General features: G+C 46.5%; 3 protein-coding genes across 11 annotated transcripts; 1 reads left to right on the top strand and 2 right to left on the bottom strand.

Moving 5' to 3' along the window:
- Window positions 1-136: 136 nt before the first annotated feature.
- Window positions 137-9,059, bottom strand: Pfdn2 (prefoldin subunit 2). The gene is made up of 4 exons (XM_075989130.1): window positions 8,913-9,059; window positions 2,660-2,748; window positions 2,448-2,571; window positions 137-457 (listed from the first exon to the last, which is right to left on the bottom strand). The coding sequence occupies exons 1-4, from the start codon at window positions 8,985-8,987 to the stop codon at window positions 281-283; spliced, it is 465 nt and encodes a 154-aa protein (XP_075845245.1). The 5' UTR covers window positions 8,988-9,059; the 3' UTR covers window positions 137-280.
- Nit1 (nitrilase 1) lies at window positions 9,039-12,649 on the top strand. 4 transcript variants are annotated; one of them, XM_075989108.1, is made up of 7 exons: window positions 9,039-9,130; window positions 9,706-9,801; window positions 10,170-10,427; window positions 10,535-10,638; window positions 10,831-10,964; window positions 11,096-11,221; window positions 12,096-12,649. In XM_075989108.1, coding segments are annotated over exons 1-7 (987 nt in total). In that variant the 5' UTR covers window positions 9,039-9,128; the 3' UTR covers window positions 12,363-12,649. The 4 variants fall into 4 exon arrangements, with proteins under 4 accessions (XP_075845223.1, XP_075845224.1, XP_075845226.1 ...); XM_075989109.1 differs by having other exon boundaries at window positions 9,058-9,485; XM_075989111.1 differs by having other exon boundaries at window positions 9,063-9,162.
- Window positions 11,526-25,480, bottom strand: Dedd (death effector domain containing). Of its 6 annotated transcripts, XM_075989116.1 has the most exons (7): window positions 25,340-25,452; window positions 24,272-24,372; window positions 23,596-23,628; window positions 16,342-16,730; window positions 16,056-16,163; window positions 14,495-14,641; window positions 11,526-14,042 (listed from the first exon to the last, which is right to left on the bottom strand). In XM_075989116.1, exons 4-7 carry the CDS (start codon window positions 16,664-16,666, stop codon window positions 13,666-13,668), a joined length of 957 nt encoding a protein of 318 aa, XP_075845231.1. In that variant the 5' UTR covers window positions 16,667-16,730; window positions 23,596-23,628; window positions 24,272-24,372; window positions 25,340-25,452; the 3' UTR covers window positions 11,526-13,665. The 6 variants fall into 6 exon arrangements, with proteins under 6 accessions (XP_075845231.1, XP_075845227.1, XP_075845229.1 ...); XM_075989112.1 differs by lacking the exon at window positions 24,272-24,372 and having other exon boundaries at window positions 25,340-25,475; XM_075989114.1 differs by lacking the exons at window positions 24,272-24,372; window positions 25,340-25,452 and adding an exon at window positions 25,179-25,285.
- Window positions 25,481-25,657: the final 177 nt, after the last annotated feature.

The following is a 25,657-nucleotide window of genomic DNA, read 5'->3' as shown; positions in this document are numbered from 1 at the left end:
AAACAGAGTCTCACTATATATAGCCCTGGATAGCCTTAGCCTCCTGTTCTATTCCACGCACTAAAAGCACATGTGCCAACATGTCCAGCTGTATGCTGTCTTTTGCCCTTAATGAGAGAAAGTTTCGGGCTACAGCTAAGCATTCTGACCAAAACATTTAATTAACAAAAAATATTACAATAGCAGAGAAAATAATAATAATAATAATAACAACAACAACAATAAAAAGAAATTAGCAGTGGGTATCAGGATGAAAAAAAAAATGTAGAGGCCTTAGTTCCTAAGAGACCAGCACTCCTGCTGAGCTGGACTTCGCCCCAGCCCCTTCTGAGTTCTCCTTGGCTGCTGGCTTCTCGTCTTCCCCCATAAGACGAATGTTGTGCTTTTCCCGAAATTCATTGAGTTCTTTCCCCTTTGCCTGAAGCTGCTGTGACAGTGTCTCGATGACCTTCTGAATCTAGAAGTAAAGAAAAGAGGCTATAAAAAGGCTGCACATCTCCCTTCCCCACCTGGAGCGGACAGTGATTGGAGGAAGCGAAACAAGATCATACTCAACTTCACCTTTAGCCCAGAATTAACCAAGCCCAGGCTCTCAAGTGATTTCTTTCTCACACACAGTGTCTTATACAAGGGAATCATCTGACCTTCTTACTTTTATTAGTCTTTGACAACTTCGTAAATGTGCAATGGTGTAGGAGGTCCTTCTGTCTATGTGTTGCTTTTATTGGTTAATGAATAAAGAACTGCTTTGGACCTATAGTAGGGCAGAACTTAGCTAGGCAGGGAAGGGCAGAGTCAGAGGGAAGCCACAGATCCTCATCTGAGACAGACGCTGGGAACAGTAAGCCACTGCCACGTGGCAATACACCGATTAATAGAAATGGGTTAAATTAATATGAGTTAGCCAATAAAAAGCTAGAGCTAGGGGCTGGAGAGATGGCTCAGTGATTAAGAGCATTGCCTGCTCTTCCAAAGGTCCTGAGTTCAATTCCCGGCAACCACATGGTGGCTCACAACCATCTGTAATGAGGTCTGGTGCCCTCTTCTGGCCTGCAGACATACACACAGACAGAATATTGTATACATAAAAAAAAAAAAAAGCTAGAGCTAATGGGCCAAGCAGTGATTTAATTAATACAGTTTCTGTGTGATTATTTCGGGTCTAAGCTAGCACCAGGAACCAATAAGCGTCTTCCTCCAATAGTACAATGTACATAATATATTCTGATCATACTTAGATACTTAGCCCCAGTTTTTTTGTTTTTATTTTTTATTTTTTGTTTTTTTGAAACAGAGTTTCTCTGTGTTGCCCTGGCTGTCCAGGAACTCACTTTGTATATCAGGCTAGCCTCAAACTCACAGGGATCCACCTGCCTCTGCCTCCCAACTGCTGGGATTAAAGGTGTGCACCACCACCACCTGGCCAGCCCCACTCCTTCATCTACCTCCCTGACAAATCCCCCATCTCATAATCATATATCTTGGATTTGTTTTGTGACCCACTGAGTCTTACCAGGACCATCCTTGTGGTCACAAGTCTGGAGCTATTCACTGGAGGATGAGCAACTCACCAGGGGCCACATTACTGAAGACAACGGCCCACCCTCTCCTAGCAACCTTTAATTGCCAACAGCTTCCCAGGGAGGGTGGAGGGTGGGTTGCTTGTTTTTAAAACAGCGTTTATCAGGCTGGAGAGATGGCTCAGTGGTTAAAAGCACTGACTTCTCTTCCAGAGGTCCTGAGTTCAATTCCCAGCAACCACAGGGTGGCTCACAATCATCTGTAATGAGATCTGGTGTCCCCTTCTGGCCTGCAGGCATACATGCAGACAGAACACAGTATATATAATAAACAAAACAAAAAAACAGCATTTATCACTATCATTTCTTCTCTTTGGTCACATTCATTTTTTTTTTTAACTTATTGACTTATAGGTTCCCAGGATGGTTTCAAACCCAAGATTCCCCTGCCTCATCATAGCAAGTTAATCACCAATATGTAGCACTCCAGTCAGTACTCTTTCTCCTTTTAAAATGTCACTTATGGTATCTTTGAGGGTCTGGTTCAGTGGATCCAGAGAAAGCGTAAAAAGTTGCATTTTCAACGGATTCTTGGCTAGAGGTGTAGCAGTGGCAAGTTCTTAGCCTGGAATGCATAAGGCCTGGATTTGATCCAGCGCTGTTAAACTAGTTCTTCAGGTGATTTTGATTCAGGTATCCACTGTGAGAAACACTGCTCTACCCATCCTCTTTCCAAAGCAACCACATCAAAGAGCCTATGGAAAGGGCACACAGCCAGCAACTCCCCACGTAAGGAATTGGACTTCGCAATCGTATAAAGGGCACAGACTAACAAGCTACAAGCTATCTTCAACATGAATTTCTGCTTGGACTTTCTTCCTTCACATTCCCTCTATTCCTGGTCTCCCTATTTAACCCCTGGCTCACCTGCTCTTTGTTACCCTCCAAGGCAGGCAGCACTTCTTTGACAGTCCGCTCCACCAGCACGCCTCCAACCATTCGGTAGCACTTGCGGGTTTCGTCCACTTCCTTCAGGGTATCAATCACTAGGCTAGGGTAGAGAACAAGACCTCAAAATTCAGTCCCACTCTACTGCACCCCTCCTCAACTGTGCTATTGTTTCTCTGTGACTTTCTTACCTGTGCTCATTCAGTTCCATCTCCAGCTCAGCTGCTTTGGATGCCAAGCCTCTCTGCTCCTGCCGAAGGCGATTAAAGCCAGCAATTACCTAAGACATGAGAAAAGATGAGAGATGAGACAGTGAAAATGCCAGAAAGTGAAGGCAGCCCACAGGACGGCAAGTTTCACAAAGATGGAGGAGTGGATACCCGTCTTGGGAAAGGAATAGAATACAAATCTGCAATTTCTTAGTCTGTGTAATTCCTTCCCAGAAGGCACTTGGTGCCTACATGTGTGAGGTATTTGCTAGGCACAAGGAAATTTAATAACAGATCTAAATGGGGGGGGTGTGTGCTGGAAAACCTACAGGAGACTTGCAGGTAAGGAAGGCTGTTAGCAGCTAAGTGGTGGAGATACATGCCTTTAATCCCAGCACTAACCCTAGACGTTAGTACCTACGCCAGTCCTTTTTCAGATATTGAGTTGTGGGTAGAAACGAAGGTCTAATAAAAGCAGCTGAAGCTACAGAACCTGTGGTTACAAAGAGGTGACCTTCCTGGATTCCTTAAAGCAGCCCCAGTTCTTGAACTTTAGTCTAATTAGCCCTTTTCAGCTCAATTTTGCAAATTGCCTGCTATTCTTCAATAACACTCATTAAAACAGGTACGGTCGTGGTAAGTTCCAGGCTAGTCAGGCTACAGTGATAAACTGTCCTGAAAACTAATGAGAAAAAGACAAACGAGTTGTTTTGTTTAGTTTAAAAAGGAGCTTGGCCTAGTACCGCAAGTCCATAATTTCAGTACTGAGGAGACTGAGGCAGGAGGATCACGAGTTCAAAGCCACCTGAGACAGAGGCCCTGTCTTTTAAAAGGAGGAGGAGAGGAGGTGAGAGGAAGAGAGGGCAAGAGGGGAGGGAAGATAAGGAAAGAAAGAAATGGAAGAGAGAGGGAAGTGAAGTAAAAGGAAATCCTCTGACTAAAGCAGACTCTAAATGTCGTCCCAGCACTATGGCGCGCTCTTCTGGACATATGCGGTATCACACTCCTGGCCAATATCTTACCAACAGCCACCTCTCCACCCCTTTCACTGTAGTGTTAGATCAGACCTAGGGCTGGGGGGTGGGGATGTGATGATGCTAAGAAGGCATCTACCAGGGAGCTATCCCAGCCACCTACCCTATTTCTTTATGCTAGTGTAATATGAACTATCTGTTGTTGTCTTTCAGGATAGGAACTAAATCTACTGAAATGAGTGAATTACCCCCAGTTGTGGAACAATTCGGCCGTAAGTGCAGTAAAAGTAAACGCACTGTCAGCAGCAAACTGCAACATAACTCTGAGTGGGATGACACTCAGCCATTGCTGGGGTCTCAAAACTATCTAGCTCCATTCCCACTCCTTGAATTCCCACCGTTCGTGTGTGTGTGTGTGTGTGTGTGTGTGTGTGTGTGTGTGTGTGTGTGTGTTTAAAGACAGGGTTTCTCTGTAGCTTTGCAGCCTGTCCTGGAACTTGCTCTGTAGACCAGGTTGGCCTTGAACTCACAGAGATCCGCCTGCTGCCTCTGCCTCCTGAGGGCACCACCACTGCCACCACCTGGCTCCATTGTTCCTTTTAAAATACAAATTTTCTCATGGTCTTCTCCGCTATGGCTATATCTAATTCTTCCCTTTTCCTTATTCCCTATTGTTCTTTTTAGGTCAGAAGAGGGCATCAGATCCCATTATACACAGCTGTGAGCTACCATGTGGAAGAGTAGCCAGTACTCTCAACCTCTGCAGACCAAGCTCGTCTTGAACTCAGATCCGCCTGCCTGTGCCTCCTGAGTGCTGGAATTAAAGGCATGAGGCACCACCAACCCAGTATTTTTCCCCTTTTTAAACACAAAATCTTTTTTTTTTAAAGATTTATTTATTATGGGGCTAGAGAGAGAGCTCAGAGGTTAAGAGCATTGCTTGCTCTTCCAAAGGTCCTGAGTTCAATTCCCGGCAACCACATGGTGGCTCACAACCATCTGTAATAGGGTCTGGTGCCCTCTTCTGGCCTGCAGGCCTACACACAGACAGAACATTGTATAATAAATAAATAAATAAATAAATCTATTTATTATATATACAGTGTTCTGCCTGCATGCCAGAAGAGGGCGCCAAATCTCATTACAGATGGTTGTGAGCCACATAGTTGCTGGGAACTGAACTCAGGACCTCTGAAAGAACAGCCAGTGCTCTTTAACCTGAGTCATCTCTCCAGCCCCCAGAAAATCTTTTCTACTTTTTCTTTTATTTTTTATCCCATATAGCCCAAGATGACCTCAAATTTGCCATGTAGCCAACATGACTTGAACTTCTGATCCTCTTGCCCCCACCTCCCAAGTCCTGCTAGGAATACAGGAGTGCTCTTCACACCCAGTACATTCAATGCTAAGCATCCAACCCAAGGCCTCAGGCATAGAAGACAAGCACATGACCCAACTGAGCTATACCCCAACCCCAAATCTTTTTTATTTATATTTGTCTTGCCACTATACACTGTGCCTTCTTTTCTATTATCTCTCGGAAAAATTAACATGCAAATATAGTCCATTTTTAAACACTTAACTCTTTCATGACCCTACAACTGCTTTCCCCAAAATGGAAAGTAAAGAAAATCTACTGTGTGCCAAGCACTATGATAGCTTAGATGCTGTGTATTGTTTACTTCTAAAACATGAAAACAAATTAAGGTCTGGCTCCGTGGTAGGGCACTTGTCCTTTGTGTATCAGGGTTCAATTAAAAGGCGGGAGGGGGGTTACATGGATCCTGGGAATGAAGCAAAGCATCATCCTATGCCCCTGTACCATCCTGCTGACCTTGTGGAAAGAACTCTTTATTTTTCCATTTTGTGTGTGTACATGTGTGCAGGTGCACCTGTGTGTGGGCGCCCCATGTGTGTGCGGGCATGTGGGAGTCTGATGTGGAGCAATCCTACTGTAGACCGTGAAAATGCGTTGCTTTCATTGCTAATAAAAACCTTATTGGCCGATAGCTAGGCGGGATTTTCAGGGCAGAGAGAATGCTGGGAAGGAAAAAGGCAGAGTCTGTGAGGTCAAGATGAGACAAAGAGGAGCAGGTTGAGGCACCGGTTCACGTGGTAGAAACAGATAGAAGTATGGGTTAATTAAAATTGTAAGAGCTAGTAACAAACCTAAGCTATTGGCTAATCATTTATAATTAATATTAAGTCTCTGCATGGTTAGTTGATGTCCCGATGAAAACCTCCATCTACAGGAGGCTGGTTCCAGGAAAGCAGCTTTTTGTAGAGTTAGACTGCTTCTCGAGTTTTTCCCTTTCTGAAAGCATGCACTTGCCCTTTCCCTGTCTACCTCTTGCCAATACTGCTGCTATAGCCATGAAATAAATTGTCAGCTTCCAGAACCCTGAGGCAAAATAAATGTTTCATTTGTAAATTTCCCAAGCTTCCCTAGGCTGCAGTAGCATGGACTAGGGCATGTTTCTTCCATCCATAAACACACACAAAAGAAGAGAAAGAGAGAGAGACAGAAAGACAGGAAGAAAGACAGACAGGAAGGAAGAAAAAAGGAAGGAAGGAAGGAAGGGAGGGAGGGAGGGAGGGAGGGAGGGAGGGGAAAGGAAAGAAGGAAGGAAGGAAGGAAGGAAGGAAGGAAGGAAGAAAGAAAGAAAGAAAGAAAGAAAGAAAGAAAGAAAGAAAGAAAGAAAAAAGGCCTGTAGGCACAAACTGCCTACAATGGAATGTTAGACTGTTGGCGAACTTAAACCCCAGGCACATTTGCTATCCCAGTGCTGGGGCAAAGAGAGGACCTAGGGCTTTCTGGCTAGCCACTCCAGCTAGTTTGGTGAGTTCTAGGCTAAACAAAAGAAGCTGTCTCCAACAACAAAGTAAATGACACCTATGACAGCTGATGTCTTCTGGCCTGCAACCTGCAGACAAGAATACATGCACACTTAAGTCTCCTCTGGAGACTTTTCCCTATCACCCCTCGAAAAACAGTTGAACCATTTCCTTTCCACTTTTTTCCCCCCTCATCTAAAGTGCCATTGTCCATCAGACACAGAAACCCTGTAGCCCCCTTTAAACTTTCCACTACATAGCTTTCAAGTCCACTAGAATTTCCAATGCCAGGCAGTTCATGTCTCAACACTTTCGAACTATTACTTCTAACTAAAACTCTTGACCAACTTTTCTCATCCTTTATAATTAAGCGACAGAATTTTACCCTCCAGAAAATAAAAGCAAATTACCATTTATAGAAATTGTTCAGGCTAGGTAGTGGTGGTGCATGCCTTTAATCCCAGACCTCAATAGGCAGAGGCAGGCAGATGTGAGTTCAAGGCCAACCTGGTCTATGGAGCTAGTTCCAGGACACCCAAGGCTGCACAAAGAAACCCTGTCTTGAACAAAACAACAAAAACAAGTGAAAAATTGTTCAGATTATGTGCATGTCTGCGTGAGAGCATGTACACTTGAGTGCAGTCGCCTTGGAGGGCAGAACAGGGCATTGGATTCCCTTGAGCTGAAGTGACAGGGAATTGTGAGCCAACCAACACGAGTGCTGGGAACCAAGCTTGGGGCCCTGCAAAAGCCATCTCTCGAGCCCCTTATGAACATTTCTTTATTTGTTTATTCTTCAAGACAGTCTTTCTCTGGGTAGCCTTGGCTCTCCTGAAACTAAACTAGCTCCGTAGAGCAGTGGCCTCGAACTCACAGAGATCCTCCTGCCTCTACCTCTCAAGTGCTGGGATCAGGTGTGCACCACCACCGCCAGGCCCATAAAATAATTTTTTAAAGCCTCATTGTTTTATTTGTTTTTCTGTCTGTCTTGTTTGTTTTTTGAGACTGTGTTTCACTCTGTAGCCCAGGCCAGCCTGGAAATGGACGTGGTAATCCAGCGAGATGACAGGTTTGAGTGACCACACTTGGCCATCTTGTTTTTCTAACTAGTCTTTGATCAAGTTGAAGACAAGGTCTGTCTCATTTACCTATTTCTCTGTGTTCATTGAAGCCTAACACAGGACAGACCCTCAAAGAGCATTATTTTTTGTTGTTTTTTTTCTACTGTGTCAAATGCTACCTCTTCCATCCTCAAAATTTCACTGCAGTTTACTTCTCTTCGAACACTTACTTTCTGTCTCACAATAGAATTATGAAAATCCTCCCCCCCCCCCTTTTGTGGCTCCAATAGATTGTGCTCGTCGATAGGATCAGTTTTAAACTCTTTATGCTGATACCCTTTACCTGCTTGTACTGATTTTTCAACAATTAACTAACAAATGCACCTATGATTAAAACAACTATTACACACACACACACCAACCTGAACACCCTGCCATATCCTACACTTCAGGGCTTTCCCACTTGACCCACTTAGCTACACCGCTAGCCACAATTCAATTGTGTGATTTTTTTCTTCTAATATGAATTAATCACTTAACAAGGCACAGTTCCCATACCACAAAGGGCTTTCTGATCAATCAGACGTATCCCAATGTTATATAGGAGAAGCAAACTTGGATCAGAAAAGGGTTTCTGGTCCCTTCTGAAAAGTAAGTCTACATTCCGAGAACACAGTCAGCGACTTCGAGGCCAGGCTGGGCTACTTGGTGAGACCATGTCTCAAAAGACTAAACCACCCTGGCCCAACATAGTGGAGCACGCTTTTTAATCCCAGAATTTGAGAGGCAGGGGCAGGGCCAAGCAGATCTCTGCGTTTCAGGCCAGCTTGATCTACACAGTGAATTTCAGAGAAGCCAAAGCTACATAGAGCGACCCTGTCGCAACCTCCACCCCACTTCAAGACCAAACCACAAAGCCTATCTACTAACTTACTCCTCGGTTAAAATAGTTACAGAAGACTAAACTGGTCGAGTCCGAAGCACGTGGTTCTGCAGAGTGTCGGCGACAGTGAACGCGGGGTTTGGAGTAACAGACTAAACAACTCATTGACTAATAGCCCTCTGGGATTCGTTACTAGATGCCATGCCAAACCATACCCTCTTTATGGTACCTCGGAGACGGGGCAAAGGACGACCCACACCCTAGGGATCTGGACCTCCCACCCCGCGGCGTGGCTCTCAGCTACAAACCCACCTACCCATGCCCTAGGAGGGCTCGTGACCACCTCCAAAGACACCCTTCCCCTGTGTGCGACCACGGCGAGCGTGGAGGGGGCTAAAGGCCCGTCCAAGCGACAGACCCCATTTCTTGCACGAACTCGACAGCGACCCAGTAACCCTCAGCGCTCGAGATCCGATCCTCACCTGTTCCGCCGACACTGCTCCCTTCCCGGTGCTGTTCCCGCTGCTCTTGCTCACACGGCCGCCGCTGTCCGCCATCTTCGCCACCTGCAAGCTTTCCGGCCTGCGCACTCCCAGTGCGTCACATCCGGTCTGGTAGTTGCCACCCACTTGCCCCTGCGCTTCTGGTTCCAGGAAGCTCCTCAGATCGACCCTGCGAATGGTTTTGGCGGTGTCTTCATGTAGGACCTACTCCCCAACCCTGCCCGCTGCGGTGAATTCCACCTGCGATGCTTTAACTTGTGCAACAGAGATTCTTGTCCCAGGGAGAGGCGGGAAGGACGCGCTAATCACAGGGCGGGGTCTAGGGTTGGGATCTGGTCCTGTGCCCCCTACCCACCACGAGATGGTGGGGGATCTAGGGAGAGTGAACGTTCCTCCCGAGATACTAGTGTAAGGGGAAAGATATGCGTTGAGTCTATACAGCTGTGCAAGTGGCACAGCCGAGAAGAGAGAACTGGGGAAACGAGGAAGGTTCCATGAGATGACTTGAGCTGCGGAAACCTTTGGCAGAGGAAAAGGGCTTCAGTTTTAAATGTGAGATCACTGGAAGTTGAGGTATTAAGGCACGGATTATAGTCTCCTCTCTCATTTTCCCATTTTATCATCTCCTTCCATGGCTACTAATAGTTTTTAAAGAAAGTGTTTTTGAAGCCTTGGGGGAGGGGAGTACTGACCAGGCCTGAAAATGGCAGAGAATTGTAGAAACTTACTGCTTGAAGGAGGGTTAGGTGTCCTGATTTCTCACCTTCTTCAGGCTGGGCTTCATCACCAGGCCTCCTCACCAACTCCTGTCCCTTCTGTGTATCGGATACCGATTACCCCGAAGCTCAGTACTTTGTACTCAGCACAGGTAACATGTTTTTTTTTATGTTCTCTGCCTGGCATGTTGCTGCTCAATCCATGTTAATAACTGCATAGTGGGAGACAAAAGCGTCTGCCACCCACCAAGCATTTAATGTGAACTCCAGTAGCTCTGGGTTTCTGCTTCGTAAGAATGGTGGGACACACCACCATGTAATCTCAGCATTTGGGAAACAGGCAGGAGGAGGATCAATCAGGAGTTTAAGGTCATCCACAGCTACATAACAAGGCCTGCTTGGGCTACAAAACACCCTGTCTCAAAAGAGAAAAACATTTATGTCTCTGGCCCAGTCCCACTGGAGCCTCTGGGATTCTCCATGCTAGCCAATCTGAGAACACTGCCTGTGCCCTTCACAGGCCCAGAGCCATGGCGGTGTCCTCATCAACTTCCTGGGAGCTGCCCCTGGTGGCTGTGTGCCAGGTAACATCAACCCCAAACAAGAAAGAGAACTTTAAAACATGTGCTGAGCTGGTTCTCGAGGCGGCCAGACTGGGTGCTTGCCTGGCTTTTCTGCCTGAGGCATTTGACTTCATTGCACGAAATCCTGCCGAGACATTACAACTGTCTGAGCCACTGGATGGGGACCTTATGGAACGATATAGCCAGCTTGCCAGGTACAAGGGTGGGAGGGAAATAGAATCATTACTGGGCTGTGTTCCTGGATTGCCACATAGAGGGGGGTAGAGCCTTGAGTAGAGTTGTCAGTGTCCCCTCCCCCCAGGGAATGTGGAATCTGGCTGTCCTTGGGTGGATTCCACGAGCGTGGCCAAGACTGGGAGCAGACTCAGAAAATCTACAATTGTCATGTGCTTCTGAACAACAAGGGTGAGACTCAACATTTTAGCTTGCCTCTTTCCAGGCTTTTCTACCACCAGCCCAGATCCTTCAGCATTATTTTCTCAACTATTTGGCTTTAGTACGCTTTGTACTTCTGTTCTTAGCTTTATTACTCTTTGGGAGAAGAGCGTAGCTGGGCTTCTCGCTTGCCTGTACTATTTTCTTTATCTCTTCCTCTAGGGCTAGTAGTGGCCCAGTACAGGAAGACACATCTTTGCGATGTGGAGATCCCAGGTCAGGGGCCTATGCGGGAAAGTAACTCTACCATGCCTGGACGCACTCTCGAGCCACCCATCAGCACACCAGCAGGCAAGGTGGGAGTTTGAAAAGGAAACAGGAGTAGATTGAAAAAGTGCTAACATTCCCCTTTGGAGTACGATAATGAAGGTACTGGATGTTATGATGAACGGGACAGGGAAGTTGAGTGGGTTGTTTTTAATTTCAGGTGGGTTTAGCAATCTGTTATGACATGCGGTTCCCTGAACTTTCTCTGAAATTGGCTCAAGCTGGGGCAGAAATACTTACTTATCCTTCAGCCTTTGGATCGGTTACTGGACCTGCCCACTGGGAGGTAAGAGAATGCCTATTCAAACCATAAGGACTCCTTTTAATCTTATTCTTAGTAGCGTGGTACAGAGCTAAACTCCAGGCACTCTAAGGATTTGCCACAGGTTCAAGGCCAATAGGTTCTACATAGAGATACCTTGACTCAATAAAACAAAATAGAAACCAGGTAGTGATGGCACACATCTAGAGGCAGAGGCAGGTGGATCTCTGAGTTCGAGACCAGTATGGTTTGCAGAGCAAGTTCCAGGACAGCTAAGGTTACACAGAGATGCCCTGTCTTGAAAAACAAAACAGAAAACAGTGGGGCATGTGGTGCCCGCCTTTTATTCCAATACTTGCGAGGCAGAGGCAGGCAGATATCTGTGGCTTCCAGGCCAGCCAGGTTTACACAGTGAGACCTTACCTCAAAAAATAGAAAATACATAGTATATGCCAGGCGGTGGTAGCACAAACCTTTAAACCCAGTACTCTGGAGACAGAAGCAGGCGGATTTCTGAGTTCAAGGCTAGCCTGGTCTATAAGAGCTAGTTTCCAGGACAGCCAGTGCTGGACAGAGAAACCCTGCCCTGAAAACAAACCAAAATAAATAAGTAAAAAAAAAAAAAAAAAAAAAAAGAAAATACAAAAGAGCCAAAACAAAACAAAAAAAAGCAGCCAAATCTTACTCTCCTTCTCTTTCTACTTTAAAGGATTATCTTCCTTCCCTATCTAGGGGGAAATTCATTTCTTAGCTGTTGAGTCGTATTAGAGAGTTAATACAGTCACTAATTCTGGTTGATTAGCAGAATGGTCAATGAGTAGTTTGGCCTGGAGTATCCACTTCTTGTCACTTGCCTATTAATCACTGTATGTGCTTGAGTGAACACACTTCTTCTCAGGTGTTGCTGCGGGCCCGAGCCATTGAATCTCAGTGCTATGTAATAGCGGCAGCACAGTGTGGACGCCACCATGAGACAAGAGCAAGTTATGGCCACAGCATGGTGGTGGACCCCTGGGGTACGGTGGTGGCCCGCTGCTCTGAGGGACCAGGCCTCTGCCTTGCCCGAATTGATCTCAACTTTCTGCGACAGATGCGCCAACACCTGCCTGTGTTCCAGCATCGCAGACCGGACCTGTATGGCAGTCTGGGTCAACCGCTGTCTTAAGCCTGTGACTTCTGGGGTTGAGACACACAGAGACATACTCAGCTGTGAAGTGAGGCCACTGTGACTTGCAGGCAGGACCCAAGCACAGTTCTCTCACTTGCAGAACCTTAAACTCTTAATGGAACACAGGTTCAGGTTCATGGGAAAGAAAAAACTGTGACCTGATCTCAGATTTCAGTTTCAGAAAAGTAAAATTTTATATAGTCAGTGTTTATTTCATGAAAACTGAAGTTACGCTGAAGGCTGAGCAGCACTGGCATTGAAAAAAATAAAATAATCATAATGTCTGTCTGGGCTTCTCCTTTGGGGGCTGGAAGGGGAATTGGTGTGGTACCTGCTCGAATACGCTCCACTTGTAGGCCTCCTGGCTCAAACATGCCTCCCTACCTAAGAAAGTGCAACAAGGCTCAGTGCATGTCCTAGCCCCATTCTCCAGGAGGAAAGGTAGAGGGCAGGAGCAGAAGTTGATACTGAATACTCACTTTCTCTCAAGCCAGAAGGAAGGGCAAAGGGGCTCAGGATGAGGGAAGAGTTCATTTGTTATTTTCACTAGAAATGGAAGGGACATGCCACACACCCCTTCCTTTTCAGAGAAACTTTAACCAGCACCCTGTCCTCCGTCCATCCTGTGTATTGGTGTCACACATACATCACAGCTGGGAGGGGTTATGAGGCTGCCCCAGTCATCTAACTGTTGGAGAGGATCTGACAAAGGGGAAAGGGAGGGAGCCACACGAGGCAGCAGTTTCAAGCCATGGAATGAAGGAAAGGCAGAGAGGAGCAGCACCAGAGGCCAGGAGAGAGTGGAAAGGGCCACAGCTTCTTTGTTTTTAAAAAATTCTATAATTTGGAAGAAGGTGGTAATTAATTTCCAAAATACACTTCCGAGTCCCACCTTCCACAGCTCCTTTACTCACAGCCCTTTGGTTTTCAGACAAATCTAAGAGCCCTCATAAAGCCATAAGTATCGATTACCCCTCAATGCACCTGAAAGCAACGTTCAGTCCCTTACACAGGCTATGTTCCATAGACTCCATCCCTATACACTTGTCTTACGGCTCAGTGGTAAGGTGGCTGTAGACACACATTACGGGGTAAGTGGCAACAGGAAACAGAGGGGAAGCCCAGGCACATGGGTGCAGGGAGGGGTAGGGAACACCACTTCCACTTTCCTTTGTCTTTTCCTTTAAAAAAAAAAAAAGGCGGTGTGATTGGCTGAAGGGCAGAGAACAAACCCCAGAATAGTATGTAAGCTCCAGACGTGATGGAGCAAACAATCCCCAGAGGTGAGAAGGGGGAAAGGTCAGGGCAATGCTTGCAGCATCAAGTTCCTCAGGAGTTTCTGTCGGCCAAGCTCATAGTCCTCCTCATCCACGTTCACCAGCAGCTTGATGGCTTCGTGGCCCACAGCTTGCTTGAGAGAGTCTGTGATGAAGACACCTTTCAGTGCTTCTAATAACGAGCCATTGATGTAGTCGCGCCAGAATGCGTCGAGGTAGGTGAGCTCAGAGAACTTGATGTCACAGATGATGGAGCCCAGGTCCCGGGACTTGAGGATAGTGTTGGCCTGGTTAAAGCGCTCAAACTGGCGCTCAAGTGGGTCCTGCTTATTGGAGAAGACGTTGCCTTGCAGAGCAGTCTCATGCTGGCAGTATTCCGCCCGGACTCGAAGCCTGATGTCTGGGAGAATTTAAGGAGAATGGTTTATAGGAAGGACTGGGTTGACATCCAAAGCTAGAAAAGCAAGCAAGACCAGCAGAGCAGAAACCCTCCCCAAAGCCAGTTCTCTGAAGTGTCTCTGAAGTCCTGCCTCAGTGCTGGAGCTTCCCTACAGTGAATATGCTCGGGTCACTCACAAACAGCACCTTGTTTGTAACAGCTGTTTTCTTAAAAAGGTGCAGAAATGTATTTTAATTGTCTTGACTTGGTTCATCCTGTAATAAAGAAGTCATATTGGCATTCCTTTGACTTAACTAAAAAGAATTGTAATGTAACACTGCCAAAGGATAATCTCATAAAAACCACACCCGACCTGACAAAAGCAACCAAAGCCGCCTTGCACTGAACAACACACTGCCCATTATCCCAGGAGTTCTTTGTATTTTTCCTCTAGAATCCTTGAATTTCCTTACCACATGTCTGCTTTTCCTTGGGATCTGGTGTCACCGACTTCCGGCGTTTTCGCTGGTTCCCAAGTGTGGCTCTCCCTCGGGCTGGTCGCTTACTACACATCTGAGAACCTGAAGTGGGGCAGCACACCACAGGATAGTGGGGAGGCACTGGCCAGAAAGGAAACGGAAAACACACGTTTTAAAAGCAGAACTTCAAATACTTCACTTGGAATAATGCAAAGGAATCATTTATACTTAATAATAAAAGCAGTATTGATGAATCTGATGGCTGAGGTGATCAAATGTCTGTCTAGTATAATGAAGATCTGGGCGTAACCCCAGCATGGGGGTGGGTACTAAGTGTGGTGGAAATTTGTTATCCCAGCACTCAAGAGTGAAAGAAGGAAGCTGGGCAGCAATGCACACCTTTGATCACAGCGTTTGGGAGGCAGAGGCAGGCAGATCTCCGAGTTTGAGACCAGTCTGGTCTATACAGTGAGTTTCAGAACTCTGTCTCAAAACAGCAACAAGAAAAAAAGTGAAGGAAGATGAAGTCAAAGGCCAGCCTGGATTACACAGAGTTCTACATTACCTGGGCTAAATAGAAATCTCAAAAAAAAAAAAAAAAAAAAAAAAGTTGGGAGAAGGTCAGATAGTGGTGGCGCACCCTTTAATCCCAGCACTTGGAAGGCAGAGGCACGTGGACCTCTGTTGAGTTCTAGGCCAGCCTGGTCTACAGAGTGAGTTCCCCAGGACTGTTACACAGAGAAACCCTGCCTCCCATAAATAAATAAATAAACAAACAAACAAACAGTTGGGAGAGGTGGCTCAGTGGTTAAGAGCACTTGTAGCTTTTGGAGAGGACCCAGGCTCAGTTTCCAACACCTACAGTGGCTTATAATTATCTGTAACTCCAGTTTGAAGGGATCTGACACCCTTCTTCAGCTCCACAGGATCCAGGCAGATGCTCATATACATAAAAATAAATTTAAAAAACACAAAACTGCCCTAGAGGCTGGAGAGAAGGCTAACAGGCATGCAGACAAAATAGTCATATGCATAAAATTGATTTTCTTTTTCAAAAAATGACTTAAAGGAAAATCTTAGTGAGAGCAAACATTAGACCTAGACAAAGCGTATCTCATCTGATTTGTGTGTGTACATGTTCATAGGATGTAGTCACATGGGCATGCCTGATTCGAAGGCCAAAGGTCAACAGCGGACATCTTCCTCAATTCTCTGCCTACTACTTTCTAGACAGGGCCTTTCACTGAGCCTCAAGTTCACGAATGTGCTAAGGCTGGTTGACGGGGAGCTCCAGAGATTTGCCTCTCTCTGCCTCTACAATAACTGAGGTTACAGCCACTCTTTTTGATTGCCCAGCTTTTCTATGTAGGTTCTGGGATGCTCAACTTGAGTCTTCATGCTTAGGCAACAAGCATGTTACAGACTGAGCATCACCCAGTCTCTGACTTTTTTAATGGGTAGATGAAGAGGACAATATCCTTTCATTATGTTGGCCCAGCCAGGCATGTGATGGGGTCAATATTCTTGCTTATGAAAATTACAAGTAAAAACTCACCTGTTTTAGAGGGCTGGGGAGGCCTCGGTTCTGGATCACTGAGGGCTCTGGGGGTCACATAGCGAATTGATGTTTCCTCCAGATACTTGTCTACAAGGTCAGGGCACACTGTAGGAGGAGAAAGAGGCACTCAGAAAAAAATACACATCTACCTCCTCCCAAGGGTCTCACAGTTTATTCTCTGGGTGCTCCCTCGGTCAAGACCACCTCCCTTTTAGACTCCTATGCTACTAACTCCCACGAGCCCTCTCGTACTCAAGTGCTCCCAGACCCCGTAAGCCCTCACCAGCCCGTCTCTTCTTGAGAGTAACGTAGGGCAGCAAGTCATGGCGAGTGATGATGCGCAGCAGCTGCAGCACCTGGCGAAAGTTACTCTCATCACAGCGGCCCTGGCGCTCCAGTGCCAGTAAGAAGTCACGGCCATTTCGAATGAGTCCACGCTCATGGTCGTCAATAACATCAACGAAGAGAAAAGAAAGCACACGAACATCTCTGTGCGTTAGGTGGGTGCCCACGATGTCAAACATACGGTGGAGGCTGTAGAGCCCATGTTCCTGCTCACCATGCTCTTCAGGCCACACCTGGCTTGCCCGCCGCTTCAGGCCCGCCATGCTAGAGGCTCAGGGACAGAGTGCCTTCCAGAACCCCTGCTCAGCAGCTGCAATCTCCAGTGTCCTGTAAGACAGGCCAAGAACCCATGAGCCACACACTGGTAACAACTAATTTTATTTATCTGCATTGTCTCAGCATGCTACTAACAGTATACTGCTTAGTACATTTATTAAATATCACAAAGTGTTTACTAAAAATAAGTAAATAAACAAATAAACCCATCCTGGGTGTGGTGGTTCATGCCTTTCATCTCAGCATCCAGGAGGCAGACACAAGTAGACCACAGAATTCTTGGACAGTCAAAGCTACATGGAGACCCAGTCTCAAAAAACAAACAAACAAATAAAAGCCATCCTAAGGCTCTTCATACTGAACAGATGACACCCTAAGTCCAGATCCTACGGAGGGATACAGTCACTTCCTTGAGAATTTTTGTGTGATTTTAGTATGGCATAGTTCAGAAGTTTCTACTGCAGCTAAGCATGAGAGTACACATCTGTACTTACAACACTCAGGAGCCAAAGGCAGGAGGACTGTCCTAAGTTTGAAGCCATTCTGGTCTGCACAGCAAGTTGCAATCCAGTCAGAGATACACAGGTAGACCACTTCTCAAACAAAACAAGCCAGTGTGATAAAGCATGCCTGTAATCCTAGCACTCAAACCAGAAGTTCAAAGCCATCCTCAACTATAGAGCAAGATCTAGGCCAGTATGGACTACAAGAAACTATCTCAAATTTTGTTTTTTTATTTCATGCTATCCAGATTGTTCAACTCTACAACACCTCTTGCATTCAAAACACTGCTTTTGGTCCCTTGAAAACAATGATCATGGAGCCACACGCCTATAACCAGCAGTGATGAGGGAGAGACACTAGGCTCTGATTCTACACTAACCTGGTCTAGTTATTGAAACCCCATCTTATAAAAACAACAACAACAACAAAAATACAGTAAGAGTAACATCTAGACAGTGTACCCCTTTGATCCTAGAATTCACAAGGATCTCTGGGAGTTTGAGACCAAACTAATGGTCTACAGAGAGAGCCCCAGGCCACTATGTAAACCTGGCTGTCCTAAAACCATTGTAGACTAGGCTGGCCTCAAACTCAGAGATCTGTCTGCTTCTGTCTCCTGAGTGCTGGGATTAAAGGCACGCAATACCACACTTGGCCTCATTCATTCATTCATTCATTTAATCTATTTTTCTCTTTCAAGATTGAATTTCTCTGTGTAGTCCTGGCTGTCCTGAAACGCACTCTGTAGACCAGGCCAGCCTTGAACTCACAGAGATCCACCTGTGTGCACCACCACCATCTGCCCCATTTCTTAAATATAGGCAAAACCGAAAAGTAGAGAATACAGTCTTTGATATAGACACTGAATCAGACACTAGCTAGAGCTAGTTTAAATTCTGACTGTGTCGTTACAAACTCTAGTTGTGTGACTTTGAGCATGTCCCTTAACCTCAAAGTCTCAGTGGCCAAAGTGAGTATAGTGGCACACGCCATAATCCCAGCACACAGAGCCTCACGCAACAGGAGGATGAATCCATTCTGGGCCACTGGTTTCAAAAACAGAATACAAGAACAAACAAAAAACTAACCCTTCCTCACAGATGGCATGTAACAAACCCCTGCGAAGGACCAATCACAGTCCTGTATTTCATTCACAAACTCACCCTGGGTAATATCATCAACCAATCATCTAGTTTTAACAGTTTTCACCTCCACTTTATAGTTACTCATACTTACTGTCTTGAGAGAGCGTTCTACTAAGTATTGTTCTACCCTGACCAAGACCACCAACCACAGCCAGTTCTTAATTCCTACTACACAATGCAAAATATTTCTGTTTTTGTCTCTGCCTCCCCAGTGCTAGGATTAGAGGCATATGTTACCACCGACCGGCGGCAAAATATTTCTTAAGTGTGCTCTCCCTTTCATTGCTACTGCCATTGCCATGGTTCAGATTCCGATCATCGTGTGAACTATACTACTACAGCTGGCTCTATTTTAATTTGTATTCCACTTATTTATTTATTTTGTGAGTGTGTGTGTGTGTGGGCATACGGCCACAGTGCACATGTGGAGGTCAGAGGACAACGTTCAGGGGCCAGTTAGTTCTCTCTTTCTACCAAGTGAGTCCCAGAGATGGAAGACAGATTGTCAGACTTGGTAGCACATGCCTTAACCTGCTGAGCCATCTCACCAGCTTCTGCAACTGACTCTTTCAAGGAGTCTCTGTTCTCTAAACCTTTTTTTTTTTTTTTGACACAAAGTCTCAAAGTCTCAACATGTAGCCCAGACTAGCCTTGAACTTGCTAAGTAACCTAGGTAGGCAATGGACTTTCTTTTTTGCCAGCCTCTGCCCCCCAAGTGCTGGGATTAAAGGTGTGCGCCACCATCGCCCAGCTGGCAATGGACTTTTATTCGTCCTACCTGAGCCTTCTCAATGCTAAGATTACAGGCAGATTCTAACACCATCAATATTTGTGGGGGAAGTGCTGGTTTTTTGAGACAAGGTCTCTTTTTGTATCCCTGGCTGTCCTGGAACTCTATGTAGACCAGACTGACCTCCAACTTGAAGATCTACCTGCCTCTACCTTCTGAGTACTAGGATTAAAGAAAGGTATTTGCCACCACATCTAACCCACCACCATTAATCTTTCTTGGTGGGGGTGGGGAGGGGGTTCAAGACAGGGTTTCTCTGTGCAACAACCCTAACTGTTCTGGAACTTGATTTGTAAACCAGGTTGTCCTCAAACTCACAGAGATCCTCCAGCCTCTGCCTCCTGAGTGCTGAGGTTAAAGGTGTGCGCCACCACTGCCAGGCTCATCTCTATAATCCTAACCCTAATAGCAGACATCTGTCGGAGCAGCCTGTTGTTGGGAACTGAACTGAATTTCTAAGAGGTCACAACACGAGCAACACCAACTGAACAACCAAACTCAAACTTATCAAAGTCCAAGACGGAGAGAGGACTCCACCAAAAAGACGTGGAAACCAGGCATGGCTGTACGTGTGCACGCCTATAATCCCAGAATCAGGGGGGCTGAGGTGGATAACAAATTCAAGGCCAGGTTGAGTTATACAGTGGGACCTGACTCGGAATGGGGCGGGTGGCGGTGTGCACGAGTACATTCCACATTTCAGTAACCAAGAACATAAATCCAGCTAGAGTTGTCTCCATACCATAAAAAACTACCCACAGCAAACCACCCTATTCAACAAGATGATGTTCCGACCATTTTATACACAAGGATACTGGCTACGCTACAAGACAGAAACCGAGAAGCTTCGGCTATCACTCAGTGGTAGAGTGATGCTCAGCCCTCATGAGGCCTTGGAGTCTATTCCTAGCACCAAAGAGAAAAGAAGAACAGAGTGCTAAGCTACTTCAGAAGGACCATCATGATAGCTGACAGAACCTTTCTCCCTCAGTGACCCAACAAGGAAAGTGCAGAGAGACTCCTTCCCTTTAAAAGAAAAAATAATAAAAAAAAAAAGAAAAGAAAAAATAAGCCAGTTGATAATATGCCTTTCATCCCAGCACTCCAGAGGGGCAGGCAGGCCAGCCTGGTCTACAAGGCAAGTTCCAGGACAGTCAGGCTACAAACAGAAACCCCATCTCAAAAAAGAAAACAAAACAAAACAAAGAAAAAACAATAAATAAATTTTAAAAAGAAAAAGGAGAAATCCAAGAAAAAAAAAAAGAAAATATAAGCCACATGTAGTTTTGATAGCCCAGGTATCCCACCCACAGTATGGGAAACAGCTGAGGAAACCGTTATTCAACTACACACTGGCTTTCCCCATCTCTTCCTCTCCTGTTTCACCTGTTGTCACCGAGTACAAATGGGGCTGCTGAGGAAAAATAGCTTCTTACTCAAGTAGGCAGTAGGAGAAAACTGAGCTTCCTTAGAGTCCCTGCAACTTTTTCATGGTCCCTATCCCACCTGTTCCCTTGGCCAGCTGCTGATTATAAGCATCCCAAAGAAAACAGATGGGCAGGCTTCACGTCCAACCAATCAGAAGACCAGGTTGTTCCTTGGTTCTCTAATTCAAAGTGTCCTGAAACCCTAAGCAATTAAGAAAAACCACCCCCACATACTCTGTCCCTGGAAAATGAGGCAAAATAAAGGAAAACACTGTAGTCTTAATTCCACAATCAATGTAATTCTACAATAGGTCTCGATCCTCTGGGATCAACACCCTTCTCTTGGGAGGGAGGGAGAGAGGGAGGAAGAGAGGGAGGGAGAGAGGGAGGGAGGGGGACAGAATCGCTATTAAGTCCTAGATCATCTAAGGTACTAGGATTCATCAGAGCAATTTGTCCAACCAGGGGACATCTGGCAATGAGACGAAACTGGAGCCGGTTTTGATTGTCAAGCTTTGTGATGAGTCTACTACCAGCATCCAATAATGCTAGGGCACCGCTACACATCCTACAGCGCAGGAGACAAGCACTATCAACAAAAGTTTATCTGGACGACATCAGGCGGCGGTGGTGCACGCCTTTAATCCCAGCACTCAGGAGGCAGAGGCAGGTGGATCTGTGAGTTCGAGGCCAGCCTGGTCTACAGAGTGAGTTCCAGGACAGGCTCCAAAACTATACAGAGAAACCTTGTCTTGAAAAACCAAAATAATAATAATCTGGATAAAAATGTCTATAGTACTAAGTTTGAGAAATTCTATTTTACATGAAAGAGTTAAAAAAGGATGCATGTCACTTTCCTTATTAGATCCAGAGACGCTATTAGGTCTCTTCAACCCAAAACAATTCTATCATATTCTACAGGAAAAGGAAGGCCAGTCAGACACAGCTCATTTAACTACTAAATCCAACTATCACAAACGCGTTTCATTTCACCCCAGCAATGCCTCCTCTGTCGCCTGCTGTTGCCATTCAGGTGAACAGCAGGTGGTAGAGACATACTCCCTTCTGGTCCATCCTAGGAGGTCTACTTTGACCTAGTTATATCTGAAATTGTGTGAGACTAAGAAAATGCCATCTTCTTCAAGACCAACACAAATGATCCAGACTCTTCCTTGTTGGGCCACTGATCAGACTAACACTATGCAAGGAAGCAAAACACAGAAATAAGCATTTCCCACGGCATGTCTTCCAGCATAATATCAAGACGCTGGCGTGCAGGCTGGTGGGCAGCTCTCCCCACTTAATTATCATCTAGGATTGTGAGTTAACTCAGCAACCCAGCCAAGGTGTCTAAGAATCTCACTTCAGGATGAAAAGAATGTTACCAACTTCCTCTTAATCCAAATTATATTCAGCTTTCAGTGGCAAGAGAACTCAGCTTAGACACAGAGCCCCTAGATGGAAGATAGCACCGTGGTCAGAACACACTCCTCCAAACAGATTTCTTAGAAAGAACGTTTGTGTTGGTTTCTAAGATACGGTAACTACCGAGACAGAAAGCAGCAGGCAGCCAAGCGCGGTGGCACACCTTTAATCCCAGCACCTGGGAGGCAGAGGCAGGTGGATCTCCGAGTTCAAAGCCGCCTGATCTACAATAGTGAGACTCTATAAAAACAAACAGATACACAACCATAAACAAGTATACTTATCCACTGAATGATCTTGCTTTAGTTCAGATATTAACATGCAAAATTTTTTGGACTAGAGATAAAACCTAGGGGCCTTGGGCATGAGTAGGTAAGCGCTCTCCCACTGAGCTACATACATCCTAGCACAGAATAATTCTAGATTCTGATGAACTGCTGAATTTCCGGAAGTCCCAGTTTGTCTTCCTTTAGGGAGGACTGAAATACCAAGAGCCTCTAAGAGGCTATGTGTACCTAGACAGTCTCTTCCTGACAGATTATTCTCTATTGGGTTTCCATGCCCAAGCAGTCTAGACTCTCCCATCCAGAAATGACAACTCTAACTTTTTAAAGTGCTTTGATTATCAGAAACAATATGTGAAGAATATCTTAGGATGAAAATGTAGCTTCTTTCTAACAGGAATAACAGCTATATTTTCACAAGAGAAAAAAAATATTTGACTCTTTTGGAAGCCCTTACAAGACTAAGTCATGTGGAAGAACTTTAAAAAAAAAAAGTGACAATAGCCAGGTGTTGTGGCACACCCTTTGATCCCCACACTTGGGAGGCAGAGGCAGATGGGTCTCTGTGAGATTGAGGCCAGCCTAGTCTACATAGCAAATTATGGGCCAGCCAGAACTACATAGTGAGACCCTGTCTAAAAAAAAAAAGAATAGCTTGCCAGGCGGTGGTGGCGCATGCCTTTAATCCCAGCACTTGGGAGACGGAGGCAGAGGCAGGTGGATCTCTGAGTTCGAGACCAGCCTGGTCTACCATGAGTTGTTACACAAAGAAACCCTGTCTTGGAGGGGGTGGGGTGAGGACAGTGGCTTGAACCTTGAAGCAACTACTACATGAAAAAATCTTCAAGGCGGTTAGAGTACATAAAGCGCTTTCCTGCTGGTGGGACTAGGAAAACATAACCAGATATATCTGGAAGGCAGAATTACACAGTATGTTTTCAAAAAAAAATCCCAAGAACTCTGAACAGCTGGGAGAGACAGTAAACTAGAAGAAAAGCCTTCCTGCTGAAGTGCCTCAGTCACCCTCCAAGAGAAATATTTCACAGCTAATGTACAAGAGCACAGCTTTCCATATGCTAAACACGTTTCACTCAGAGCTGACCAGAAAGCTAGACAATAGCAAACCAAAGCTAGGACCTTGTCCCAAGACACCTAAGATCCATTTTTCTCTCCTCCTGTCTAACTTCAGTTACCTGAGGAGTAACTGTGAGAAACCTTAATGATCTCAGAAGAGTGAGTGAACCTCAGTTTCCTTAGCATCTATCTACCTCACCCCAACGCTTGCCATACCCTTCCCAGTCCCTTCCACTGTTGGAAAACAACAAAAAGTTCCAGACTTACCTTTGCAAGGAATTTAATTTCCCAGGTCTCTTCCTAGCACAAGTTTCAAAGCCAGCAGAAAAACAAAAACAAAAACAAGTAAGGAGGGAAAGAGCAAAATTTCAAGCTTTATTTTGAAACTTCAAAGGTCCACAGTTAGCCAAAAAAGTCATCGGAGCCTAAAGTCACCTCACTGAACAAACTACTCCAAGCTAAAGAAGAGAACTCAAACATAACAAAGTCCCCAAAGTCCCCTCTCTGATTGTCAATTCACAATGTAGTATCAACCCCAAGAATTTCCAGGCTCAATGGCTCATAGCAAGAAGAGCCCCAACTCAACCATCTCTGGGAAAAAAACCATTCCACTGACACCGTCTCCCTTTTCTCCTCAGATCCTTAGTCCATCTATTTTCTTACAACATGGGCGCTTAGGGGGAACTGGAAGGGGAAAAGTTGCAGCCCAAGAAAGCACTTCCTTCGCTAGACTTCACTCAGCAGGCCAGAATCAATTTCGAACTTCACCTTTTCCTTTAGCACACAACAAGAACAAATAGCCACTAAAGCAGCATCCAGTCACGCCTACGCTTCAGTAAGAACCAGGCCTCGAAATATGCATATGGACCCCCCCTTCCCTCCCAGCACCCGAAGAGCCAAAGGAGGGTCTGCAAAGGAAGGCATATTTAATTAGCCTGATTACCTAAATGCCAGGCTGCCTCTTCCATAGCCTCCTCAGGCTCCCAGCGCCTCCACCTTGATATATAAGGTTCCAATCACGATTCCCTCCCCATTCTTGTACGGCTAATTGCAAAAACAAAAACAAAACAAAAAAAAACTAGAAGAGCGCTTTACTCATCTCCCTATTTGTAACCAGGAAAAACAAGGAAGCAGTAAGCAAGAGTCTGTTTTGGAAAGCAAATCCGGTTGAACCCTCATTCAACCCCAATTCTCCAAACCCACATGACCATTCCTTTCTGCCCTTCCCACCCTATTAAAAGCTAAGCGCCTGGCAATTAAAATTGGCTGCAACTGATACTGCCTAACTCTGCTGTCTTTCCACAGGGGAGAGGGAAACCCCCAAACCTCTCTCATCCGTGCAGCTCCACTGCCCTATCTCCCCTTCCTTCCAAACTTTCCTCCGGGTCTCTCACTTTCTACACCGCCTCGGCACATCTCCACTCTCCCCATTCCCCAAACCCTCCTTCTCTCCTTTTCCACCCGAATTCTCCCCAAGGCCCTTCCGCTTCCACTTCCAATTTTAACACTTTGAAAGCCTCCCTTCACGAAACGTCTCAAGTCAAATTCTTCCCCCCTTCTCCCACGTCCTCACAACAGCGCTCCCGGGAGTCCGGTCCCTCCTGCCACCGCATGCCACAAGCCCCCTGCCCCTTCGCACCCTCAGCCTCTCCCTCCTGCTCCTACCCCTCTCGAGGCGCTGGATCCCAGCCCCGCTCCCCACCTCGGCCTCTTTAATACCCCTGGCCTGGCCGGGCCTGGGCCCTTGTTTACGCCCCTCCCCATGCTCGCACTCGTGCGCCCCGACCCCTGCCCTCTCCCACAGTTGCCACCTCCCCTGCACGCCCCCCTCGGCCGCTCCCCTCCCCCACCTGGCAGTGTCCCGTCACCTCCCTCCCCGGAGGTTCTCCGGCTGGACGTCGCCACCGCCTCCCCCTTCACTTTCCTTCCCCCAAGCCCTCGGCGGCCCCGCCCGGCCCCGCCCCGTCCCACTCGACTCCCCCTCCCCACTCCGGCCGCCCCGCCGCCTCACTCTCGGCTCAGGTTCGGCGCCGCCATGTTGGATCCATCCGCGCGGCTCTCCCGGGCCTGTCTCCCGGCGCCGCATCCGGGCTCCAGCCGCTGCCGCCTCCGCCTCCGCCGCCGCCGCCGCCGCGGGCGTGGGGGAGGGGAGGGACGGGCGGGGGTGGCTGCATCCTGCACAGCGCCTCCCGGAACCTGGCCGGTTAGTGTCGGCTTCGAGACCATAACGAGGCATGAGCGGAGGAGCCATACTAGGTGAGGGCAGCCTGGCAGCGGCATTAAGCAGGGAATGGCTAGCTTCACGTAGGGAAGAGAGAATGGAGACGGG

Source organism: Microtus pennsylvanicus, chromosome 10, assembly GCF_037038515.1.
Source record: "Microtus pennsylvanicus isolate mMicPen1 chromosome 10, mMicPen1.hap1, whole genome shotgun sequence".
Classification (NCBI taxonomy): Eukaryota; Metazoa; Chordata; class Mammalia; order Rodentia; family Cricetidae; genus Microtus; species Microtus pennsylvanicus.
The sequence above is the reverse complement of the archived record's forward strand: the minus strand, read 5'-3'. Positions and strand labels throughout refer to the sequence as shown.